Source organism: Pleurodeles waltl, chromosome 4_1 (assembly GCF_031143425.1).
Source record: "Pleurodeles waltl isolate 20211129_DDA chromosome 4_1, aPleWal1.hap1.20221129, whole genome shotgun sequence".
Taxonomy (NCBI): Eukaryota; Metazoa; Chordata; class Amphibia; order Caudata; family Salamandridae; genus Pleurodeles; species Pleurodeles waltl.
In genome coordinates, this window is record NC_090442.1 from 573,043,486 (window position 1) to 573,070,332 (window position 26,847).

At 44.2% G+C, this 26,847-nt stretch overlaps 1 protein-coding gene across 2 annotated transcripts in view; it reads left to right on the forward strand.

The window, feature by feature from the left end:
• Positions 1 to 26,847, forward strand: part of DOCK4 (dedicator of cytokinesis 4) — a 1,300,588-nt gene that overhangs the window by 813,514 nt on the left and 460,227 nt on the right. For both annotated transcript variants that reach the window (XM_069228963.1, XM_069228964.1), the window contains exon 25: positions 12,079 to 12,213. In XM_069228963.1, coding sequence (XP_069085064.1) covers positions 12,079 to 12,213 — 135 coding nt within the window. The remainder of the gene's footprint in view (positions 1 to 12,078; positions 12,214 to 26,847) is intronic.

The following is a 26,847-nucleotide window of genomic DNA, read 5'->3' on the forward strand; positions in this document are numbered from 1 at the left end:
GAGGTTTCAGTCATGTTTGTGTTACACTGTACTGGACTCTGTTGCATCTCAACTGGTGTTGGAGCAGTGGGGTTCACATTAGTAATTGGACCCTCTGATGTCAAATATGGCGGCAAACGATTTCTGAAAAATAAATTCATCATCATCTGATTCTTCATCATGCATCAGAGACTTCGTAGCCTATTTTAAACTTCTGCTCTTCATCTGAAGAAGAACTCCCTTTTGATTTCTTAGAAGCTTTCTTTGCTTCCTTCTCCTTGTCTTCTGAAATTGCAGTAAACATCCCAATACAGTGTAAGGTATCTAATCTCCAATGTCTCTGGTCATTGATCCACCTAGCATCCGCTAGTGTATTTTCTGCTTTTCTCATTTTTCTCTCTAACTTCAACATCTGCTGTTTTCTGACTACTAATTCCCAGAATGCTAATGCTTCGAACTGTGCTGGTCTTGGCGGAGGTCATTAACCATACATGACTTGTCTCAGATTCTCCAAAACTTGAAAATTTAATGGTCCATTTTCAGGAAACGCTAAGCTCCCTTCTTTTCTTGTAATTTTGCACCGATGTTTTAACGAAAGGCATGCTCCGGTACCTTTCTCTTCAATTACGATATATGCCAGAGTATCTTCTGGCTGACAAATTTTTCCTACTCTAGCTGGAGTATATTCATCTCCCCTAAAAGCACTTTTTACAGCTTTGAAAAACTTAATTCTCACAATTTTATTTCAAAAATCAATAATCAGGAAGTGACTTTTAATCCCACAATCCTCTTCGCCAATCTTCTCAACCAATTGCGCTTCACGGTTGTCCACCAATCCGTGTGCAACCCTTCTCACTAACCAACCTATCCCAGCGCGGCACAAAAATGACGTCACACTTACACACAGCGGCTGACAAAGTCTTGCGGCTTGTCCTCCTAAACTCAAAAACACCCAAAACTAATGCAAAGGTATTGTGAGCACTCCAACAAACAGGAAGGGAAATCACAATCGCTTCAGGAACCTTACGGATTTTCACTGACGGCTTTCCGCTGTAGCAGCTACTCTTTTTTCCTCAGTTCCCCAGATTCACAAACCGAATTAGATCTGCAAATTTTACTCTCAACCGATCAATGTATACTGTCCTGGTGCACACAGGACTTGCAAAATCTTAGTCAAAAGTACCTTACACTTGACTCAGTTCACAAACTCGATTTGCCAACCACGCCTGATTGACCTACTAAGCAGACAAATTGCAACAAAAAACAAGTGTCTCCCTACACTTTTAATATACTCCTGAGTCTTAGACCAACGCAGGGTCCATATACCTACAACCACGTGGACAATTTGTTTGAGCACCAAGTGCCACACACATGTGAAGTTTGCCGACTTCCCTAGTCTCACACTTCGGAGTGTGCCAGCCCCTGCTACAACATCATTTGGAGTACACCAACTCCCCTAAAATCTGGCAAATAACTCAATCACCTGCTAATTAGCTAAAGCTGCGCAAACATGGATTGTATCATTTTAAGTGTTTCCTTTGTATTTGTTAGAAGATAAGCTTCTTCCAAAGGACGTGGGTTGGAGGTATATAGGTTTTCAAATGTATTTAAACAAATTTCCTCCAACATATTGGAAATATTTTAATTTGAGCCATTATAGCTAAGTGAAAGGGACTGCCAGACAATGAACTTAAAGGACAAAAGTTATATCTGTGGAGTACTGTGAAATTTTGTATAGGATCCTGTCCCAAAGTTACAAGGAACCCGTGAGCCCTTGTACTTCTGGTTGTCTTGGCAACATGAAGCATACTGAGGATGTTGCAAAACAGTTTTTGTGCTAATGAATATACCATCATATTAATATATTTATAATGCAATTTAAAATTGCCTGACATGTAATGAGTTAAGGGCTGGTTAAAAAACAAACCCGATGTGCAACCATTGTTACTTCCTTCAGCATCTATCAATCATTTACTTTTTCTTACATTTGTAAGGATGGCAAGCACAGCAGTAAGGGCAGCATTGAATGGTGAAGCTGAAAGAACTAGTTCAGAGTGCTCACAAAATTTGTTCTGCGTAGATGGGTTAGCAAATATTACCACAAGGTGGGTTTGCATGCACAGTACATAGAGGCTGATTACGACCTTGGCGGATGTGATATTCTGTCCCAAACATGACAGAAATGACTTCTGCCATATTACAACTTCCAATATATCCTACGGAACTTGTAAAGCGGTGGGATATCCATCACTTTTGTGACAGAGTATCCCATCCACCGAGGTCGTAATTAGGCCCATAGTGTCTATGCGGGGAGCTGACATGTTGTTTTAGTCAATGTTGGTGAACAAAAGTAGAAACCCTAACATTTCTTCAAGAACTGCTCACAAAGCCTGGCTAGTCACAAAATACCTTCCCCTAAATCTGGGTATGGCAATCTGATTTAGATAACAAAGCACAACTTTCTAGCCATCTTCCGCCAGGAATAATTCTGTAAGAGAACTCTGTTTTTGGATATTATCATTTTTAAAGTAAACTATAATATTATTAGACGAGACTGGCCTACTTCAAGCTGTGCACGCGCAAGTGAAACTCATACACTGAAATTAAGAAACTATCTCTTATAAACAAATAAAAATGACATCAAGAAATTATCAAGAAAGGGTGCTTCCGGTTGCGTTGTCTGAAAATGATGGCCTTCGACTTCTCAGGAAATACTAGGTGTCCAATAGCCAGACAAGAGCAGGGTCATTTTTTTTATTAAGGGACATCCCATTGTCTGGATATGATATCCACCATTGTGGAAAAGGTCATTGCATTGGGTGTTCAGCTTTAGACCTCCGTCCGGAAAGGCACATTGGTGGTCATTCTGACCCTGGCGGCCGGTGACCGCCAGGGTCACCGACCACGGGAGCACCGCCAACAGGCTGGCGGTGCTCCCGAGGGCATTCTGACCGCAGCGGTTCAGCCGCGGCCAGAAAGGGTAAACCGGCGGTCTCCCGCCGGTTTACCACTGCCCTTGTGAATCCTCCATGGCTGCGGAGCACGCTCCGCAGCCATGGGGATTCTGACACCCCCTACCGCCATCCTGTTCCTGGCAGGTCTCCCGCCAGGAACAGGATGGCGGTAGGGGGTGCCGCGGGGCCCCTGGGGGCCCCTGCAGTGCCCATGCCCATGGCATGGGCACTGCAGGGGCCACCGTAAGAGGGCCCCGCAAAGTATTTCAGTGTCTGCTAAGCAGACACTGAAATACGCGACGGGTGCAACTGCACCCGTCGCACCCCTGCAACTACGCCGGCTCAATTCTGAGCCGGCGTCCTCGTTGCAGGGGCATTTCCTCTGGGCCGGCGGGCGCTCTTTTGGAGAGCGCCCGCCGGCCCAGAGGAAATGTCTGAATGGCCGCCGCGGTCTTTTGACCGCGGTGCGGTCATTCAGCGGCGGTACCTTGGCGGACGGCCTCTGCCGTCCGCCAAGGTCAAAATGACCCCCATTATCTTGATAGTACAGATGTTCAAGGCTCTGGCACCTTTCTTCATGGCACCAACTGGGAAAGGAGCAGGAGTTTTCATATCATAATTGTGCCTGATTTAAGTGCAGTGGATACAACTAACCCTCTCTAAATCATGAACTGTCATGATCCTTTGGATTCTTTCAGAGCAGATGGTAAAATACACCAAAGTGCCTGTCGCATCTGCCAGGGAAGCTAGTTACAAACTAGTGGCAGTGCCTAATGCGAGTCTGGGAGGAGGAGGATCCTGGGAGAGAACCAGTACTCCCAGTAGGCTGGAGCTCATATCAGAGGAAATGAGCATTCGTATATCACTCACTCACTGCTCCCACCCCAGAGTAAACCATACCAGAGAGATCACAGCTCCTTGGCAGTGAGAAAATAGCAAATCACAGGGGCACACGCAGAATATGGTGAGTGGCTGCTTCGTCTCCCACGTCTCAGAAATTCATAGGCTTTAGGCTAATGCCGGCCCCTGTATATTCAGTCACACCATCACTCCCAAGGATTATACATGCTCCACTGGATTGAAATTTACTTGGTGTAAATAACAGCTGCATACATTCATAACTTCCGAACGGCATTTTTCAACATATGTTTTAGAGTAATGTACTTGTAGCATCGCCTAAATCAAGGCCCTTGCTAACATAGAACACTGTTTAGTTACTTCTCTCAGAGAAGCCCATGAAAAATGGATCGACCTTTCCTGTGCATGAAACTGGGCATAGACTAATAGTTTATGATAAATCTATTTTCAAATGTTAGGTTGTTGCAGCGGTTTACATGTGCTCTTGTGGTTTAAACAGCACCTACACCCTTTAAGATGTTCTAGCAATTTACCAAAAGCAGCATTATGAGTACCTTTATTAGACTACTTCTTATATAGAATACCAAAAATGTCGCCTAGTGTTTGCAGTGCACGATCACTAAAGACAACAAGAAAGCTTTCCCTAGGAAGCTTTAAACCACTTTACAAGAGCTGTACATTTGCTGCCTCCTCTGCAAAGGAACTGAGGTGAATTCACCAGTGTTTATATTATGTAGTCAAGAGTACATTGTTAGGCTCCTCCGAGAACAAACTATTGAGTTACAACCATGAGGAATGCAGTTAAGGAGGTCCCAGTGCAATCTGGTGTTACTTAGTCCAAATAGTATCCAGCGGGGTCCTTCACCCCTTGATGCCCTAATACTGCGAACCCTCAAACTGGGGATGTTGGACTTCTTTTAGCACATAGCTCTCATGGTTTGGGGGCAGAGCAGTCCAGGAATCTGGTGATATTGGCTAGAATCTTAGAAATCAGAAATGCACACAATAATACTCAGATTATTGTCCAGTCATTTTTTTAAAGAAAATGTACCTTAATATAAACACAACTAAATCACATACTTACAAAATGGCATTAACCCTTGCTAAAGGAGCCTAGCAAACTAACTGGAACACAAAACACACTCTAAAGAAAGATGACAGGGAATAACTAACCCCCTAAATCTATACTCTACCCTTTAGTTTAGAGGTACATTTTATCATGTGGGCAGCAGCAGGTTCTATCCTTAAAACACTTTAATAGCTTTTTTAGGGTATTCACAAGTATAATACCAGAAGCTTGCTGGCTTCAGTACAGCAGATACACCTTTTGTCATTCACTAAAAATAAGCCAAATCTACTGTCTTTGACATAGCATTTTATTAATAAATATAGTGCCTTCAACCTTTGACATGATGATTTCATTTTTTTTTTTGTTTTTTTTTTTTACACCAGTCTGCGCAGAAGCCTCTCATGACCCTTAACAGATTGGGTACAGTGCCATCCCAGTACCTCCATAAAAGCTCAAACGTAGGAGCTGTGTGAACCAGAGACTTGGGATGTGTACTAATTTCTCCCTGTACAATGCCCCCTAAGTCAGTGTGGGAAATATCTGCTATTCAGTTTCTTGATGTCCCTCCATGGTGCACCTGTGCACTGGTGGTTGTTAGAGTCATGCATAAGCCCAAAGGCTGTGTGGCTTACTGGCATCCCCAGCTGCCTTACACTCCATTCCTTGAAGCTAGACACTGATGGCCAGTGCCTTCTGCTCTCCTTGCAGCTACTGCTGCAGGGTCATGGAACAGACCCATAGGTTCCCCAGAGTGGAGGCTGGCCCCTAACTCGAAAAGAGATTTGGTAATAGTGAGGACTCTCACCCTAGTCCCCATGGGGGATGCAACTGGTGCTGGCTCCACTAGATGTATAAAGCGATCATGCTAGGGATTTTTCAGTGACTCATGGCAGTTATAGAAATAAACAGCTAATTAAAATGCCACTTTCTCTGGCTCTGTTGGGCTGATTTGGATGGGGCTTATAGGCTTGTGCTCCTGTTGGTGTGCTTCAGCCTCCAGGAGATGTGTTCTGTGGGCTCGCTCAATGCTGCTTTCTCCTCCTTTGTTCCTTTGTAGCTGCTTAGCTGCAGTGGTCTGGACTAGTTTTCTGAGCACCCCTTTGTGAACTTATGAGATGTCTGTCTGGAATCAACCCCGAAGGTCCTCCTTGGCATACAACTCTCCCCAAGCCACACAGTCCTTCTACCACTTACAGGATTATTGTGGTGTGTACAGTAAGAGTCTGTAGTGCCCACTCCTGTGGCAGGAATGCATCGGCCCAAGCTGGTCCTTCCTCTTATTGTGCAGGCTCATTTGCCGTTTTCTGAGACTCTTCTGGTTATTTAAAAAAAAAAAAGGGAAGTGGTGTTTCCTACACTTAGTGAAGTGCCCACAGAGCCTTGTAGTGTCAATCGTCCTTCCATCCCCTATTGTCGCTCATGGGACCCAGCATACTGCGCTCACTACACCTTTGTCTCACTCTGGAAAGGCTTCAAGATGACAGATCTCTCCAAAATTGGAGAACATCTCTTCCTCTGAGCCCAGCACTGCCCCCTCTGGACCGGTCTCTTATCCTCCAGAACTCCATGAAACATGGAAATATTCCTCAAAATAATTTACAGGGAGGAACTGCTAAAGGGCTATGGGGATTGGTAATCACCCAGCCTAATCCCCTAGAAATAGTCCTACTGTGTTCAGAGAACGTTGTGATGGCAGAATAATGAACTCGTCCAGTCCTGCAGCTCAAAGTACACATTTAATTAAGTTTGGTTAAAGAAAAATGCTAAATAATGAAATATATCAAATAATCCAGATATGGTCTAATAGAATTGATATCTGGATTTTGGGCCTGATATTGTTATATACAAGACAGCAGCCTTTGTGTCAAATGCCAGTCTGCAGATAAAGTAAAACACAATTTACACCTACAATGTACAGTGAACACATCACCCACTACACTTTACGCAAGAAGGGATGATGCAGTTTCTTTTAGTGTCCAATCCAATCATTCAGTTTGGGCCCCACCTGCTGTGGTGTTATCTTACTGAGAATGCCAGACTGGGTGAGACAATAGTCTTCCTAGCTCAGCCTGCATGCGTCCACATGCATGTGTGCACATGCGACATGCGCAAATCCCCTTACCAGAGCTGCACAGCAGCTGACTTTATTTTGAAAGATAAGCACTGGCGATTACAGCTCAAAATCATGTTAACATAGAGCTTGCAGTGAGTGAAATTCTGATAAATTGTTAGGCACGTTAGCAGACATAAAAATAGAGGTCCAAAAGCAGAAACAGTGGTGAATTTCTCTGTTAAGTACCCTGAAGTTTGCAACATCCTTAAAAGAAGTGTTAATTAGGATTATTTTTTGATATGTTAAATATTTTTTGCAATGGTTTATATATTGTAAGTGTTATGTTACCTAATCAGCCCATTTTTTCCACTGTGCCAAAGAGTTCTCACATGTTCAATTGATGAGCACCCACATGAAGCAATATGTCTGGATGGTCACTACCTTCTGATTAGTCTGACTGGACACTCGTAAATGCGAACTAGAGAGTTGGCCATCACATGTCAATATACACTGTCATACACTGCCCAGCTACAAACTGACCGACGAGACAATACAATCAACAGGATTCTGGAGATTCCATTGTCATTTTAAAGACACGCTGGTCAGTATAGTAAAATATCAGAAAAAGATATTAAAATTTTGCAATTGTACAGTTGAAATGAAGTAACCCACAGTGATATTGGCGAACTAACTCAAAAACACTGGTGGAAAAAGAGGGCCACAACTGTGTCTTGTACACATTGCAGCCTTGCTTTCATCAAGTCTTCATATGGAAGTTATGGTTGCACTTGCAAGATTATCCATCTTTTACTCAGCTCTAAGATTAGCAATGTGTGCCATTTGCTGATACTGTGGCTGTTTTGGAGCACCAGATCCTTAAGCGTGGTGCTTTGTCACTGCATGAACTGTTTGTACAACTATCTGTACTTCATACACTGATAGATTTATTGACAGGACTGACAGTAATTCATGTGATGGCTAACACCTTCACCTGTGGCATTCAATAGAGGGACCGGCGAGTGCGTTGCTCTGAAAGAAGCTAATAGCCTTTTACTGTGCAGGAGTAAAGCACTGTTTTTATAAATAATACGCATCGAAAGTTAGTCAAGACTTGAGTCTGGTTGTCTAAACGAGGATGGCTTCTGTTTTTGTACATGATCTATAGCGAGGCTTCTGACATCCGTATCTCATTTCCTACAAGTCTGCCAATGGATGTAAACTTGAGTGAATCTTTCATTTACACTAGGTATGTTGTAGTGTGTTTTATGTAGTCATGTCACCATGCACAAGAATGATTAGTAGTATTAGTGGTCTTCAGACTCCAAAATTGCTATTGAAATGGAGGACGGTATCAGGGTACCGCTGGGCAACCCTTTACATCAAGGTGCTCAACTCTAAATGAGGGGTTGAAGGTGAACTTGATGGGGTTTCATGGGAAACACATATTGAATAGGTTTGGATTAGTGTTTTGTGACAAGAGATTTTATTATTATTAGTTGAAGATGGCATTAGAAGAATAATGTGAGGGATAGCTATGCTGGATAATGTGTCACTGATAGCTTTTTAGCCCAAGTCTGTTGTAAGTCTTACTTGTGGCAGTGTAGACCAAGGGACAGCTATGCTACTGTTATCACTACAGGGAGTATTTTAACTCAAGTAACAGCTCTGTTGCCTGGTCATTTCCAGACTGGACTACGGGAATGCGCTTCTGCTCAACCTGGATAAAGGATCGCTAAATAAGCTGCAGCTGATGCAGAACACCGCTGCTAGGCTACTATTGAAGCTGCCTCGTGCGGCCTCGGCTAAGAAGTGCCTCAAAAACCTACACTGGCTTCCGGTAATCCAACGGATCTCTTTCAAGGCCCTCTGCATTACTCACAAAGCCGTCCATGGGATTGGGCCTAAGGCCTTGACCACTAAACTGCAATGGCATAGACCTAAAAGGTTGTTGCACTCTGCCACCGCCTATTGAATTCAAACTCCCCGTACTAAAAAGGCGAAGTGGGGTGACAAAGCATTTACTATTGCAGCTGCTAAAGCCTGGAACTCACTTCCACTGGAACTAAGGAAAGAGCACAATTATCTGATGTTTAGGAGACTGGTTAAGACATGGCTCTTCCCACGATAAGATTCGGAGTCTCCCCCTTAGCGAATACAGCCTCACCCTAGTTAGCGCTTCGATGCCCTTGGGCCAGAATGCGCTTCATAAATACTCAATACATACATACATACATTAGTGAGAGATGCATAGGATGAGGTGTAGTCCCACTTTGTGAGGCATCCCCAAGAGCTCCATAGGTGCACGGTAACTGCTGTTTATGGCATATGTGTTTACAAACTTTTCACAGAGTGAAAAGATAGCAACTTCAGACTGTTTCAAAAGCCATAAACGCATTCTAGTGATAGTTGGAGACTGTAGCTTGGAGCTAGGATTGTGCTATTCTCAGCCTCTTGATCATGGGCGCCTTTACCACTGTCCGACCCGCCATCTAAACTCATCTCCAGTTAAACCCTGCTCTGCATCCGGTATTGAACTGTGTAATATGATGGGTGTGTCTAGGCTAGTCTGAGAAAATATTTCATCGGTTGGAATAGAAGTGCATACCGAAAGAGCCAACATGCACAGACTGAGCTAATATTGTATAGCCCTTGTACCTCTAACAGGGATCGAACTGGGGCAGAAAATAGGCCAAGACATCAAAATAAAAGTGGATAGTCACCCATGTTTGCAAATTAGGGCAGTTTTCAACTTGTAAAGAAACTGGGTCTCATTACAAGTTTGGCGGAGAGAATTACTCCGTCACAAAGGTGACGGATAGCTTGTCACCGTATTACAAGTTCAGTTATATCCTACGGGACTTGTAATACAGCGGACAGGATATCCATCACGTTTGTGATGGAGTAAATCCCTCTGCCAAACTTATAATGAGGCCCTTTCTACTTATTAATGCTTTGCAAGGTATGAAAGACTGCATGGATTTGAGCTTGTTGCAGGCAATATTTGTTGTATTATTAGGGAAATCAACAGGAAACACAGGCCCACCAGACCACAAAACAGGCCCACAAATAGCCAGAAACTGCCCACCCACAGGCTTTTCAGACCAGCCCTGCTTGGTTGCACTAGAGGCCAGTTCGACCCTGACCTCTAAGCTTGTTTGCCAATCCGGATGCACCCCTATTTTCTTCTCTTAAGAGGGGTATACAATAGTTCCAATAAATATATTGGTACAAATCGAACGAGGGAAATATCGCAATCTCACATCAATCAAATTTGTACACAAGATATTCCCAGTTCTGGCCTTTGGTGTGAACGTATATGTATTGTTCTGTAGCCAATGACTCTGTATTAGACTAAAGATCTAGGTTTGGTATTTTCTGCGACAATAGATAATACACTCAAGTTGAACTTGGTCAGGTTTTAGAAAGAAAATAAAGGGTTCGAGGAAATCTGGTTATATTTTTCTCTACCCTGGTGGGGCAATGTCGAGAGCAGTCGAATAGCGGCTAATCAGTTTCTTCTCTACCCATTAAACATGTCTTTTTTCCTACAAGTGACACTTGTATGTGCATAACCTCTTGCAGTGAGCATGCAGGACTTCACACGTTTCCTTTCATCTGCCTGTATTGAACCCATGCTTTTGACTTCCTCTGAGCCTTATTTTACGTTGTCTTTACTTTCCAAGGCATCTGTACTCATTGTCAAGTATTGTAAACATGTGATTACGTAGCCTTAGTTTAAGCTCTTGTGTATAAATCACTGAGAGTGTATTTTGTTAACTTGTCATATCTTCTCCATAGCATTACACTGGCTATTTTTCTTTGGTTTGTGAATTTCATTAACATTTTTAAATTACATCATGAATGGAAGCATAAATATGGAGTTCTTTAAATCTGTGGAGTGCAGGCAAAATAAATTAACATTTCATAAATGCAAGGCACTTCTAAAACTCATTACATCATACGTTCGCACATAGCCACGAGGGCAATAGTACTTAAAAGGTAGAACACTTTCATGTTTATCATTGCCTATGGCTTTATGTGGATGATTACCGAAGCTTGTGCTAAGTGGATAAATAATTCAAGTCAAGATGTTGTCTCCTTGCAACCATTAATATCTATTTCAGTGTTATTTTTCTGTGCCACACATACTGTAGCATTTTGTCTGTAAACTTACACTTTATTTTATCTTTATCTTGGTCTTGGTAATGTATTGTTCTTCACTAGTGCACGTGATCCAGTGAGTGCTTCTTTTTGTTTTCCAGACCCTTTCGCTGCTGTAATAATGTGGGGATTTTTTGTGCCGTCCTTTACTTAGTGACCCATGCAAAGACGCTAGAATCACCCTTATTTATTGGATTCTAATCTCAATATGAATGCAGTCCTTCCAGTTAGATCATTGATGTCACGTTATGAGGCTGCTGAACTGGGCCTTCTCTTTGGCTCAGCATTCCTCAGCTCTGTTCTCTAGCGTTGTTTTCGCTTAGGGCTTGTCTCTGCTTAGTGTTACTCTGCCTCTTTCGGGGCCTCCAGGAAGCGACAGTTCTGGTCCTTGGACATGGGGCGGGGCAATGCGCTGGGTGAGGTACATTGCGACGCAAACAGGCCCCCTAAAAAGAGCTTACTTGTGCTCAAGAAATCTATGGGTTATGTGTCCCCTTTCCACAGCTTAAGTGTGCAAATGCCTACAGAAGTATTGCCTTTTCTGGTTTTCTCTTACTTCCTGTGCGCCCTCAGATGCTGTCTGCCTCAGCGTATGCACGTCTGAGCCCAGCAGTGCTTCTGAAATTGCTTGTTCGCACTGACAAGACCAAATGTGGTTCTCGATTTGCCCACGGATGGAATATTTTGAAAGCAATGGGGGAAGATAAGTGGATTATCTTGGATTGGCAGCTTTGAACATTATTAATTGTGTGACCGATCTGGACCACTTCCAGACAAACAGTTCATTAAGCAGGTATAAAGTAAATCTATCGGACTACTTCAGCAGTGAGGTGGTAAAACAAGCGGATTGATCGCTGTATCGGAGAAAAAGTTATTTAATGTAGGAAGTAGAACAGTTGAAGAATCAAGGCTTTGCAGATTGTATCAACATGGATACCAGTTCATATGTGGCTGTGAAGTATTCACTAACTCCGTAAAACATGTATTCTCTGTTTTTTTCTCAGGAGAAATCCGTATTGGAAGAAGTAGATGTCATTGTCAGTAGCCTTCTAGATATGCTGCTTAGAACCATATTAGAGATTACCAGCAGACCCCAGCCATCGGGCACTGCAATGAGGCTCCAGTTCCAGGATGTAACTGTAAGTATGTGATAAAAGTGCCTTCTATCACGGGTATGTTGTAGTGTTTTTTTAACTGTAATGTTTTGTTTGCTGTAATATGTCAGGCATGGTTGGCTACAGTTTAGAACTCTTGTGTGCTCTTCAGTATTTTTGCTTTGTACTATTTATCTGGAGAGATGTAAATATCTGTAACACATCCTTATGTAATGTTGGAAAACAAATCAAGCAACAGTATTTAGTGTAACAAAATACAACATGATTTCTCAAATGGAGCAGCATACCATATCAATCACGTTGAGTTGCAGTGAGTAGTGAAATTGATCTGGGCAGAAACATGGTTGTGATGTATATAATCTTAAGTAAAATATCTGGCACAGATCCTCAAGGCAACCATGTAAACAAGTTAGGTAGCCTTTGGATGATAGCAGTGTTTGCAAAAAGGTTTGGGGAGTGGTTCTGCTAGTTCTAGTGGTTCTTTTTATTAAAAGCAGGTGCAGATTATATGCTTCTGGATTATTTCCCTCAATTTTGACATCAATGAGAAACTGGTACATCTATTAGAAAAAATGTGTATATGTACATCGCAGCAATTCATCGTGCCTTGATTGACAGGCTTTTCATTTGCAAATGTAGTAGAATATATACCCTTGCCAAGATGGAAGCAGATAGTCTGCTAAGCACTCTACCAGGGCAGTGAAACATTCTCTGCTGCAGGTCTCTACAAGGTGCAATAGAGCATTTTGTTGAGCACCTTCCTGGTGACAATTTCATCAATCCCAATCACTGCTGTAAACCTTTTCTCACCTGAAAATGCTCCACCAAAACAGTCAAATGCAAAGGGTGGGATATTTGTAAAACCTTAGTCATAGTCAACCAGTCAGAGTTGTATTCCAGTCCATTGTTTTTTTTGGCCACTGGAGATGGAGAAACTATGTACTGACCAGTCTTGACCCTGCTACAATATGTACAGTCCAGCCTAAACTGCTAGGCCATGTTCCCTTTGAACATGAACACAAACACACCCAGACCTACTTCAGCCTTATTAAGCCTCATTAGTGAGATGACACTTGTATCCTTTTGGACAGTGATAACTGGGGGTCTGGGCATAGCTGTTGACTTATGGTGTCAACCAGCAAAACATCATTGGTGAAATGCATACAGGTCTCAACATTAGACAGTTGATCAGAGTTGCAGTCCAGTCCTCTGTTTTTCAAACCCATTGTGCCACTGTAGAAAAGGGGCGGAATGACCCATCTCAGCGGAAAGCAGTTCCTTACAAGCTTCACCTTGGGCATCATCCTTGAGATGCAGATTGGACCATATGACATAATGAGCAAGGAACTAAAGGTCATTATATTTTCTTTAGTGTTATTAAACATCTACAGTATGTAGGCCAAAACATAATTTTCTAAGATATTTCCATTATTTCTTATAAGCAAAATATATTTCAATAAAGCCAACAATTATTTCTAAATTGTATTGTTTCTAGTTATATACATGCAATCTGAATTTGTGATTATAAACTTAATGCCCATACATGCATCAGCTGCTATATATTTATCAGTTTAGATGTGGAAACTAGCACACTCTTGGTACTTGATCTTACAAACTTTGGCCTTAACAATAGATCTAAAAAGGTCCTTTTAAGTTTATTTTGTTTGCTTAATCATGTGACTGTTCAGGAGGCTCATATATAACTATAAAGCAGTGCCTAATTTGAGCTGGTGGTGTCTGGTGCTCAGTACAAGCACTTATTTGTCAACACCTGTATTTAGTCTGCTACACTGTGGCCCTGTGTCTCTGACTTGGAGATGAGCAAAACAACAGTTGTTTATTAATTCAATAAATATTAAAAATGTCTAATTCTTACCGCCCAAACTATTCTTATATCTCTGGGTGCCTGAATTAGTCTAAATGATCACACTTGTAAGATTGTGATACTTAGTAGTTGTGCTGCCACTGTCATAGACCGCTCTGGGATGGGCAATGGTTGGTTCAAGTTGCAGTGAACTTCTGACACAGGCTCTGGCACTTATGTTTTTTTTTATATATATATACAAATTAAACACTGCTGTGAAGTGGCCACAGAAAAAAAATGTGTCATTTGTTCTCTAGTTTTTTTTCTGGTGCAAAGACAAGTAACTGAGAAAGAATGATTGCATCCTAAATTTCTTATAGTGATGCCTATAGGCACGATATGTAGGAAAATGAAGCACTGATATGTTTCTCTTGAAGGGTATATCTCTTTCAGAGGCTGTTAGTGACTGGTTTTCTTGGTAAGATGGATGAAGATTTTTTAAAGCAAAGATAAGGTCCGCCACTTATGGCAACCACTTTTGATTTCTGTTTGAAGACCGGAGACGTAATGTTAGAGAGTAGACTGAAGAAAACGTCTGTACCTTAAGGAGGTGAGGTGGAGGAAGGGAGTACAGGAAAAAAGCAAGGTAACAGGAGATAAAGTAACAGTGAGCAGTTGTGATGAAAAACATTCTGAAATTGGAAGAACTACTTTAGTGAGCATCAAGCTGAGAATGTGAAGTTAAGAGGCACCAGGCAGCTGTATAGGTCTCCCTATATATTTTTGGAGGCACATCAACCAAGAACAGGAAGGAAAGAACAGGATGTAATAAGCATCTAAGTTATACTAGAATTTCATCCAAACACTAATAGAAAAAAGGTACACCTTAGCAAAATAAAACCTGCCATGGAAGAAGTTAAAATATCTGGCAGGGATCTGGAGTCTAAATCACAGTTCCAAAATGGCTACCAAACTTGGCCATCCGATCTCAAGTCCGCTGTAGACCGCCCCTTCCATGTTGTGATTTATCCACAGCAAGGTGTCACCCAGATGGCAGTAACTGTCTCAACGCAAAGCAAACAAAGACAGTTGAGTGAATAGACTGTGTAATGGGCTGGCTCTGCCAGAAAACGCCACCAAATGTGCTCCATGTCCGCAGTTGGAAAAACACCAGCAAGCAAAGCCACACTCTGCCTTGGGTAATTGAACGTATTGAAGACACACAGTGTTTCCTGTACAAGACCCTGTATGCAACTGTGTTAAAGAAGCCAGTGTTGTTCCACAGTATTTACTTTTTGTGACTTAATTCTGGTGTTCCTCATACAGATACCACTCACGGCCTAAACACATTTTTGCCTCTAAATACAGAGAAAGCATTGAACCAGGATGCATAATATATGTTATCTCTAGTGACCTCTCCAATTACCTGCTTTTAAGAGTCCCTATGAGTCATTTGGGTATTCATTTGAGTTGTCTTAAAAAATGGTCAAGGTTAATGCAAAGAAACGTATGAACTACATGAATTTATGATATTCTTTTAGTTTATCCCTCTATAAACTCCATATAAATTCAACCAAATTCTTATAAGTTCATTAAATCCATTACTACCCAAATCAGGCTGTATTGAGTAGTTTGAGGTACATATGGTCAGCTGAAGAAGACGTTTAATGTTCTTTTTTCAATTGGAATCAAATATGAGACACTGCATTTTCAAATCTTTTAAATTTTAAAGACATTTATAAACCACTTTCACTTTGTAAAATGCCAGTGTTCCGCAATCTGCACCATCCACACACTGCTGATTATATTAATGGCAGCATAGTGCTATAACAATCTCTGTAACATAATATAAATAGGCTCACTCCAGAGGTGATACAAGCTAGAGCACTTTTTCTCATGACTTTTTGGAGGTCCACCATCTAGAGCATGCACTTCTCCAGTAAGCTCAACAATGCTTCTGCTACCATAGTGAATTTTAGATTGGGGGGGGGTCTCCCAAGAAGTTGCTTCAGATTCTTTTTCTTGCATTTTTTCCTCACCCACTAAAACAAAGCTGTGAGTGGTTGCCATAAAGTTTCACACAGCAAGAGAGAAGTACTACTGTGCATCAGAGTTCATTGAGAGGGAACTTCTATATACTAAAGGTGGTGCACCGCCACGCAGATACACACGTTGTATAAGTTAAAAGAAAGTCCAATGCTCCAATGATGCAGACGAATATTTATTTCTTTTTAATACTTCTTTACAAGTCCAATGCTCAGTGCTTGGGGAGGTTTTGTTACCGCGTTGGCCATCGTCCCTGTTACATGGCTAATTGCACTTTTGCCGATAAATTTGACTGCGAGCGAACTTCTTTTTAATTTTGTGTGTCTCTTCAGGCTGATGCTCATGGTGGCCAGGGCGTCTTGAATCAGCTCACTTATGTGAAACTGTTTTACTTTTCATTTTCAATTTATGTGGCAATAAAAGTCTGATTAGGAGTTTACAATGCTAATAGCTCTAACTCGAGCAAATGCGAGACCCATTGCATTACAAGACCCATTGCATTACAAATGCTTGTTAAAATATGCTGCAGTCTACCTGCTCTGAAACCATTGTCTCTACAGCCAATGTTAAGACTTACAAGTAAGTTGCGGGACCTTCACCACAGAATTATGCAGGCTTCTCCTGGCTGTGCTGTCTGGATATGAGATAGAGATCCTCTGGAGATGATTCAGTGCAGCCAATCCTCATTGGTGCTCTGATGTCTCATCATGGAAATTTAACGGGGTAGGCTTGTGGAAAAGATCTCCAAGGATAATAGAGCCACTTTTGTTTTTAAATAAAAATGTACACTCTAGAAAAGAGCATTGCATATTTAGGATCTTGAGATATCCCACTGGGAAAAAGGATATCCTGTTTATGACTGACTAAGCCAGAAATCTCATGTTACGTGACATTTGGTCCAGCTGCTGCTTTCTAGCAAGAATATTTAGGGAGAAATAATCAGATGGTGTTCCTAATTAAGTCATTCTATGGGGGCAGAAGTTGATCTATAGTACTTAAGAAGTAAGACAAACATTTATCTTGCTTGCTGTAATCCTCAAAATATCCAGACTCTCTAGGGGACCAACAGGACTATTTAACAGAAATCTCTGAAAACACATGTTACATGTGTATTTCAGTGCATTAATTATGCAATCTGTATCATAGGATGCAATAAAAAAAGGTGGATTGTGTTGCCACAAACTCAGTGGTGCAGTCATTAAGAACCATACTATTAAGAAACATCTCAGGGCAACCTCAACATTTAAGCATTCTTGAACTGGATGTCTCACATGGGCCCTGTTTATCACAGCTAGGCCATGATAAGCTAATTGTCTAAATATGTCAGTAACTACAATATCATGGCAGCAAAATACTACAGCACCAAAACTACAACTACAACACAGTTGCATTTCAAGAAAACAACACTACAGCAGTGACACCACTACACTGACACTACTACAGTAAACTACCCTCACTGCAGTAACAGTAAAACAACACAAAATAACAATATCACTCTCAAGGCTACAACACCACATGTGCAAACCTACATCACCACCAACCCCACTTCCGTGCCATGACCCATGTCGGCCCCCGACATGCTGACTTTGCCGCCTGAGGAGGTCCCCCGAATTGTTCTTTCTGACACCTTGTCAACATGGGTCCGACATTGCGCCTAAATCCATCTGCGGTGCCACTTCTCCCCCTTGAATTGCCACAAGGTTGACAACACTCTGCATTTCCTTCATGGGGCTGATTTGGATAATGACAGTGACCCTGGCAATGAGTTCGCTCGGCCCCATCAGGATGACAGTTGGTACAAGGACTTACAGGAGGCTAATAGCCTTCATATGTCCCTGGAGACAGTTTTTTTTCTCCGCTTGGATCAGCCACAGAGGAATCTGTTCCCTTACATTGGTGATGCATAGGGAAGCCAAAGTTCATGACTCTCACCTCCCCACCATGGATGTTAAAAAAAGTGGTTTGACTGAAGTACTTCAACATCTTTGAAACCCCTTCTTCCTTTCAACAAAGCACTGATGGATACCTTATTGGAGGCTTGGGCCAAACCTTGCTCCATCCCACAGTTCAGTTCACAAATTACTTGGCACCGTTGCACTGCTTCAGGTATCTGAGAGAGGCTTCTAGCTACAGATTCCTTTCCTTTGAATTTCCCAGGTGTCATACTGGATCTGAAAACTTTTGAATGAGCAGAACCCCTGCGCACCGTCGGGTGGCTTTGATTTGGTTTTGTGTGGCATTGTCTGCGTCATTGGTGCTGGAAGTGATGTCATGGTCACCTATATATGCGCCACCCAGGAGCACAGATGTCAGTTCTTTTCTTTCCACATCCTCCAAGGAGACAAGGTCAGGGTCTACCCCACCTCTTCCTCCCTTTTACGGGAGATGGAGCAACTCTAGACCAGATGCGTGCATATTATTTTTCATCTTTGGTCAGCCACCTCCCTCTGGAGCGCCTGTTGGTCCCAAGGAGGTGCGCAGTGCTTTGACTGTGCCCACGGCGGCAGATTCGCCCTTGGCTTCAGTTAGGCCTTAAGCGTCCTTTGACACAACTACTGTGGAGCCCTTCAGGGTGTCCATCTTCGGCGCCGATATCTGATCAGCCTACTCTGGTGACGCCAATCAAAGTCAACTCCCTGTCTGATGTCAATATCAACATCCAGGCATTGCCTTCTCAATGCCGGTCGACGTCAGGAATGGCGCCGGTCTTTCCTCCACAAGACTCCATTCCTGTTGTTCCGAACGCAGGAGATGGTGGAGAGGCGGTGCTGGAGTCGGGGCTTCCGAGAGAGAGGACAACTGGTTGTCTGATCTGGCTACTGCTAGTGGCTTGGATTCTTCTCTGGCCTCAGGCCTCTTTTCACCTCCTGGACTTAATACGGAAGTGAGCTCCTCCTTTGCGGATATGCTCAAGAGGGATGCAGAGGTTTTAGGTCTCACCCTTCGTTTAATGGACTTGGCTTTGGATCCCCTGATTGATATACTCCTTCAGAGCCAGACAGGGGTTGAACCAGTGCTTCCCTACAACGAAGCACTACATGAAGTCTTGTTGGGTGCTTGGGCTAAGCCTGATACAGGGGCCCCTGTTGACCGGGATATATTTCACAGGCACCGTCCAGCCCTGGGTGACCCACCTTGTTTGATCAGGCATCCTACTCATCACAGTTTGGTGGCACAGGCTTCTTTGGCTTGCCCTGATAAAGAGTCTCTCCCACATGTTCCTCCTGTTAGAGAGTCAAGGAGTCTAGATGTCAGCAGTAGCCATATTATTTCCCCCGCCAGTTCTACACTGCATTCTGTGAACACGTCCTGTTTTCCTGGATGTTTCTCTCCTTCCTTGTGAGACTCTTTAGCAAATATTTGACCTTCGCTTCCTGATGATGTCAGGAGCACTCTTACTTCTTTCATTCAGGAGGGCAGAATACAGCTAATTGATGTGGCATGGATTCCACTGACTCTGTGGGTCGCGCTATGGCTTCCTCAATTGCACTTTGTCACTGTGCTTGGTTGCGTACCTCAGGGTTTTCAGAGCCAGTCCAAACTACATTACTGGACATGCCATTTGATGGCGCCCATTTGTTTGGCACAGGTGCTGACTCAGCCTTGCATTATTTTTGAAACAGTAGGGGGTTTAGCAACAAGTTAACCTTGTTTCTCTCTTTACCCTTAGGGTTGTCCATCAGGCTTCTGCTGTTACTCTGCTATGACTTGTTCTTCAGTACTTCCACACGTGAGTCTTGCTTCTGCAGGATAACAAGTCTTTCAGTTATGGTCTTGTATTCTCCTTGGAACGCCCAGTGGGTGTTCATCCTTCCCAGGTGTTAATTTCCTGGGCTTGTTATTACCATAACGTGGACCATCTTTTGAAGCTTTTCATGCCTGATGTTCAAAGTTTCTTTCTCTTCATTACTTGATGTAAAGTATTGACTTCTGCTTTACGTTGTCACTGTTGTCTACTTAGAAGGTATTCACTCTGAATACAAGATTATGATTAAGAGTTATTATTTCTTTGGTATATATCATACTCTAAGTAGAGTATTTACATTGTATTTTAATATACTAACACTCATATGTCTGCTATTCAACTTCCATTTTACTAGCTCCCTTTTAGGGACCTGGGGATTTTATCAGCTTTCAGTTTTTTTATGACTGAGTGTTCCTTCATATGCCCTTTTGTACTGTCTCCTAATGACGCTGTTGTGCTTCACTCTTTGAAGGGTACGTTTAGTTTTTCCTGTAATATGACTATCTTCTTACAGAACTTTCATGCCTTTCTTTGATTTGATCTTATAAGGTTTCTATCTGATAGAGACTTCTAGTCGCAGATTCTTTCCCTTCGAATTTTCCCCCAGGCGTTCGACTGTATCGGGAGATTTTTTCTTCAAGCAATACCCTTGCACGTCAGTAGGTGGTGTTGGTCTACTCTGCGGGAGTCGTTGGCATCGTAGTTGCTGTGATGACATTGGGAGTAGTACATAGACGCCACATCAGCAAAGTGACGTTAGTTTTTTTCTTTCCGCGCCATGCGCTGATCTGGAGAGAGCTACCCTGGTCTCTTTTTGACTGTTTGTAGGAAGTTGGCTCTGTATATACTATCTCAAAGTTAGAGATAGTGCGCACAGAGTCCAAGGGTTCCCCTTAGAGGTTGATGGTGGCAAAATTAGATAATTCTAATGCTCTATTTTGTGGTAGTGTGGTCGAGCAGTAGGCTTATCAGAGGGTAGTGTTAAGCATTTGTTGTACACACACAGGCAATAAATGAGGAACACACACTCAAAGACTTAAGTCCAGGCCAATACTTTTTATATAGAAAAATATATTTTCTTGATTTATTTTAGAACCACAAGATTCAAGATTTGAAGTAAATATATAAAATGCAAGGTACTCCACACAGGTAAGTTAGGAACTTTGAATTAGAGCAATAGCATACACAGTTGTAGTAAAAATGGCAATAAGCTATTTTAAAAGTGGTTTCAGTGCAAAAATCAACGGTTCCTGGGGGAGGTAAGTAAAGTTAAGTTTCTGAGTTAAGTAAAGCACTTACACGTTCAGTTTCCTGGGCATAGGCAGCCCACCGTTGGGGGTTCAAGGCAACCCCAAAGTCACCGCACTGGCAACACAGGGCCGGTCAGATGCAGAGGTCAAAGGAGGGCCCAAAACACATAGGCGCCTATGGAGAACAGTGGTGCTCCGGTTCCAGTCTGCCAACAGGTAAGTACCTGCGTCTTCGGAGGGCAGACCAGGTGGGTTTTGTAGAGCACTGGGAGGGGACACAAACAGGCACACAAAACACACCCTCAGCAGCACATGGGCGGCCAGGTGCAGTGTGCTTAGCAGGCATTGGGTTTTCTGTAGAAATCAATGGAGGGACCCGGGGGTCATTCTAGCGATGTAGGCAGGGCACAAGGGGGGCTTCTCGGGCCAGCCACCGACTGGGCTAGGCAGAGGGTTGCCTGATGGTCACTTCTGAACTGGAGTTCGGTTCCTTTCAGTCCTGGGGGCTGCTGGTGCAGTGCTTAGTCCATGCATCGGGTTCTTTGTTCCAGGCAGTCGCGGTGAAGGGGAGCTTCTGGATCCTCTCTGCATGCGTCGCTGTGGGAGTGCAGGGGGTAGTCTCAGGTTACTCACGAGGTCACAGTCGCCTGGAAGTATTCTCTGCAGTGTTGGTTCTCTGGAGCTCGAGCCGGGGACGTCGGGTGCAGAGGGTGAAGTCTCACGCTTCCGGCGGGAAGAGTGAGTTCTTTAAAAGTTGCTTGTTTGTTGCAAAAATGTTGCTGTAGGTGAACAGTGCTGCTGTTCTCTGGAGTTTCTTGGTCCTTCGGTTCAGGGCAGTCCTCTGAGGCTTCAGACGTCGCTTGTCCCTGTCGGATGCGTCGCTGTGCAGGTTCTTTGAGTCTGGAGACAGGCCGGTAGGGCTGGGGCCAAGTCAGTTGTTGTCTCCGTCGTCTCTGCAGGGCTTTCAGGTCAGCAGTCCTTCTTCTTTGTGTAGGTTGCAGGAATCTGTTTTCATGGGTTCTGGGTCACCCCTAAATACTGAATTTAGGAGTGTGTTTAGGTCAGGAGGGCAGTAGCCAATGGCTACTGTCCTGGAAGGTGGCTACACCCTCTTTGTGCCTCCTCCCTGAGGGTAGGGGGTCACATCCCTAATCCTATTGGGGGAATCCTCCGATCATCATCCCCGACGACTTGGAGTCGTAACGGCGTCGGCCAACTCTGTCTCTGGCTTCGATTGGGCCTACTCACCCCAGATTGGATTTGGACCCTTTTTCTTATGGGTATGAATTCGGGGAATTATTGGAGGGTCCCTGGACCCTTATGAATAACAGGAATACCCTAACTTGGACTGGGCACAGAAACTGGGCGAGCCCAGTGGCCTGGACACTTCTCCAGATGCTGGCATGCTGTCTCCTACCGTGGCTGTGGCGGAGGCAGCGACTTATTCTATGGTGGTCAGTAGGGCAGCTGAGGTCCTTTGCCTTGAGCTGCCTACTGTTCAGGTCAGGTCAGATCTCCTGACCGAGGTGCTTCAGCCAGGGGCTTCCAAATCTGAGCTCCTTCTGCCACTCAATGAAGCCCTCAACCGATGTCCTCTTGGGTACTTGGTCCAAACCCAACACAGGGGCTCCTGTGAACAGGACTATCGCACGCCACCATCGGCCTGCCCAAAATGACCCTAAATTCCTGTCCCAACACCCCACGCCTGAGAGTCTTGTCATGCAGGCTTCCTCTTCCTCGGGTGCATTCCCTTTCACACTCCCGGATAGGGAACAATTTGGGAAGAAGATGTTTTCTTCCTCCAGTCTTGCGCTGCGGTCTGGGAACACCGCATGCCTTTTGGTCCGCTATACCGACTCTGTTGGATATGGTTGCGCAAGTTCTGCTGCAGATACCAGAGGAGGCCCATGCTATCATCTCCCAAGCTGTCACCTATGGGAGAGATGCGGTGTGAGCTGGACACGACCGACTCTCTAGGCAGATCGGTTGCGACGACGGTGGCCTTGAGGCACCACGCCTGGTTGCATACTTCTGGTTTTTCAGGGGATGTCCAACAGTCCCTTATGGACATGCCCTTTGATGGCTCCCGTGTCTTAGGAGACAAGGCGGACTCAGCCTTGGAGAGGTTCAAGTACTCCCAGGCTGCAGCTCGTTCCCTTCGCCTTTCCAGTGCCCGCACCCCCAACAGTCTGTCTTTAGCCCCTTTCGTAGCCACGGAAGGGGCTCCCTGTCACAAACCCCACCCAGCCATCGTGCCACCCATGCTGTTCAGCCGCTGCATGGCCGGGGACGCGGAATTCCACGTGGGCTTGGGACAGGGAAGCAGAGGTCTGCCCAGTCCACCCCTGCCTCCGCGGCAGCCTCCAAACCCTGCTAGTCCATCCCCTCACTCTGATCCAGTTGGTGGCAGGATTCGCCATCCTCTGCCCCATTGGGAATCCATCACTACGGACAGGTGGGTTTTGCAGATAGATCGAAAGGGCTATTCTCTCCCCTTCTAATCTGTCCCACCAGCCATGCCTCCATCAGTCAGCCATCTTCCGGAGGATCATTTGGCACTTATCTGCCAGGAAGTCACAGCTTTCTTGGCCAAGGGAGTCGTAGAGAAGCTCCCCTTGCCAGAAGTAGGTTGTGGTTGTTATTCCCGCTACTTTCTGGTGCCAAAAAGGACGAGGGCTTGTGTCCTATCCTAGACCATTGGGGCCTTACTTACTTCCCCAAGAAGGAGAAATTCAAAATGCTCACCCTGGCTCAGGTCCTCTTTGCCTTAGACCCACGAGAGTGGATGGTAGTGTTGGACTTGCAGGACGCTTATTTCTACATTCCCATCTAGCCTGCCCACAGAAGTTACCTGCGATTCGTGGTAGGTTACGAGCACTTTCAGTTTACCGTGCTCCCCTTCGGTCTTACCTGCCCCCCTGGGGTGTTCACTAAAGTGATGGCGGTGGTTGCAGCTCATCTGCGCAGGTTGGGGGTTTAAGTCTTCCCCTACCTTGACGACTGACTGTTGAAGACTGACTCACCTCAGAAAGCTGTCTCCCACCTTCAGACTATGGCAAACCTCCTGCACTAAATGGGGTTCACTATAAACGTGCCAAAGTCATGCCTGATTCCCTCTCAGATGCTCCCTTTCATCTGAGAAGTTCTGGACACTGCAGTTTCGTGCCTATCCTCCCCAAAAAAGTAAATCCAAGATATTCAGGCTATGATTCCGATCTTTCAGCCTCTGTCTTGGGTTTCGGTGAGACTGACTCTGAGGCTGCTGGGCCTCAGGACCTTCTGCATCCTGCTAGTGACACATGTCCAATAGCATATGAGGGCTCTTCAGTGGGACTTGAAGTTCCAGTGGGCGCAGCATAAGGGAAGTCTCTCTGACATGGTCCAAATCTCGGAGGGGACTGTGAAAGACCTGCAGTGGTGGCTTTCGAATCTGCATTGGGTCCACAGCAGATCCCTCTCCCTTTCCCTGCCAGATCTGTCCATAGTGACAGATGCGTCACTTCTGGGTTGGGGTGGCCACATAGGAGAGGTGGAGATCAGAGTCCTCTGATCTCTGGAGGAGTCTGTGCTCCATATCAGCCTTCTGGAGCTTCAGGCGATCAGGCTTGCGTTGAAAGCACTTCTTACCTTTCTCAAAGGGAAAGTAGTGCAATTGTTCACGGACAACACTACCGCCATGTGGTACTGGAACAAACAGGGTGCCCCAACGCTATTTACACTGTTCATCAATGAGGTGGTGCAAGTCGTGTCCAATTGTCAAAATGATGCCCCATCTTTGAATCACCATAAAATTCCAATTTTGTTATTTGCCGATGATTCTCTCTTGATCTCCAGAACCCCTATGGGCCTCCAGGTACTCATGGACAAGTTCAGTTCGTTTTGCGGTGACTATGGTCTGGAACTTAACCATAGCAAAACTAAACTTATGACTTTGGGTTGTGGCCCCACTAACAGATATTCAATATTTTACAATGGAACGCCCCTAGGTTTGGTAAGCTCTATAGATTACTTGGGGGTGAGAATTAGCAACAATCTGCATTGGGGGGCCCAAATTGACAAAAGTTTGGCTCGCCTGGTACAGTCATCTGGAGCCATTCTTCGTTTTCATAAGTCTACTTCTGAGAGAGTGATTACTCCAATTATTAAAATTTATAGAGCAAAGGCACAAAGTGCTGCGGTCTATGGGGCAGAAATTTGGGGGTCCTCAAACACTGGCAGGCTTGCAGTGGGGGAAAACAATTTCGTGAGGTCTACTTTGGCCTGCCCTCGCAGTACCCCACTGCTGCCATTGTTCTGGGACCTTGGGCTTTCACGTATCACAGATGTAGTTGCCCTACGACCTCTGCTTTTTTGGGTCCGTGCTTGGTCCACCCCTGAGTTATCTACATACAAGGAGTCTATCCAAGACATCTTGGATAGACCAAATGTACTCACCATTCCCTGGTTTAATCACATCTCTAAATGGTTTCACAAATTGGGTCTTAGTGAGCTATGGAGTCATCCAGAAAGTATAAGGAAGGAGCAGAAGAATCATTTGAAAACTGTATACTGGACTTATGTCAGGGAAAACTATCTGCTGTGCCCTACTCACGGCAGATTGACCTCACAATTTTTTGATTTTAAATGGTATCCGTCTTTTGAATCTTTTATGGATATAATTCTTGACCCATTAAGTACGAGTTTATATATCCAATTCAGATATGGTTGTCTGCCTCTCAAATCATATGGCAGTAAGTGGAGTGCAACTACAAGATCTGATTTTTGTCCGAGCTGTACCCATAATCCAGAATCCATTGTACATTTTATGTTTTTATGTCCTGCCTATTTGATTGCGCGTCGAAAGTGGTTACGGCCTGTGTGTAGAAATATGGGGGTAAGACATTGTATTGTTGCCTTAAGAATTCTGATGAGGGAAAGTTCCCCCCCCTTACCCTGTGCGGTTAGTAAGTACATTACAGCTGCCTGGCATGTACGTATTAATCGCTTGGGGAAAGTTGCTGATGCGGAACTTACTTCAAAAATAAGGACAACATGAAAAATTGACAATGGAATGTTTTAGTCATCAAATCTTAACCACACACCTAGACTGGAACAAAACCCCATGATTAATTTAAATGACAGTCAGTAGGAGATTAGGTGTTTGGTTTTTATGTGTTTTAAGGCCGTAAAGGATGTTCTTTTTTATTCCTCTTATTTCCTTTTTAACTTAATTTTTACTTATCTTTTATCTTTTTACCGGTGGTTGTTTTGCTTTTATGGTTGAAAGTAACCGAATAAAGCTATGTAAATGTAAATGAAAACAGGGTGGAGTAGGGTCCTGGACCCTTTGTCAGGAGGCACTGCGCCTCTGGACATGGATGGAACATCAGGACATTACCCTGGTGGTTCAACATCTGGCGGGCTCTCTGAACGCCTGAGCAGACGAACTCAGCTGTTGATGCACAGCCGATCATGAATGGCGTCTCTATCTGGAGGTGGCACAAGATCTCTTTCAGGAGTCGGGAGAGCGTAGGTTAGATCTGTTTGCCTCTGCAGAGAAGAGAACGCGTGTTGTCAGCTCTTTTGTGCGTTGGAGTTCCCAAGGCGGCAGTTGCTCAGAGACGCTTTTCGTCTCGAGTGGAACCCCGGCCTCCTTTACGCCTTTCCATCTATACCACTTCTGCCCAGAGTTCTCAAGAAGATCAGAAACGACTGGGCCCAAGTTACCTTGGTGGCTCCGGACTGAGCACGGAGAGTATGGTATCCAGAGCTATTAAGCATGCCCACCGACCCTCCACTCAGACTGCCTCTTCAGGCGGATCTTCTGTCGCAGC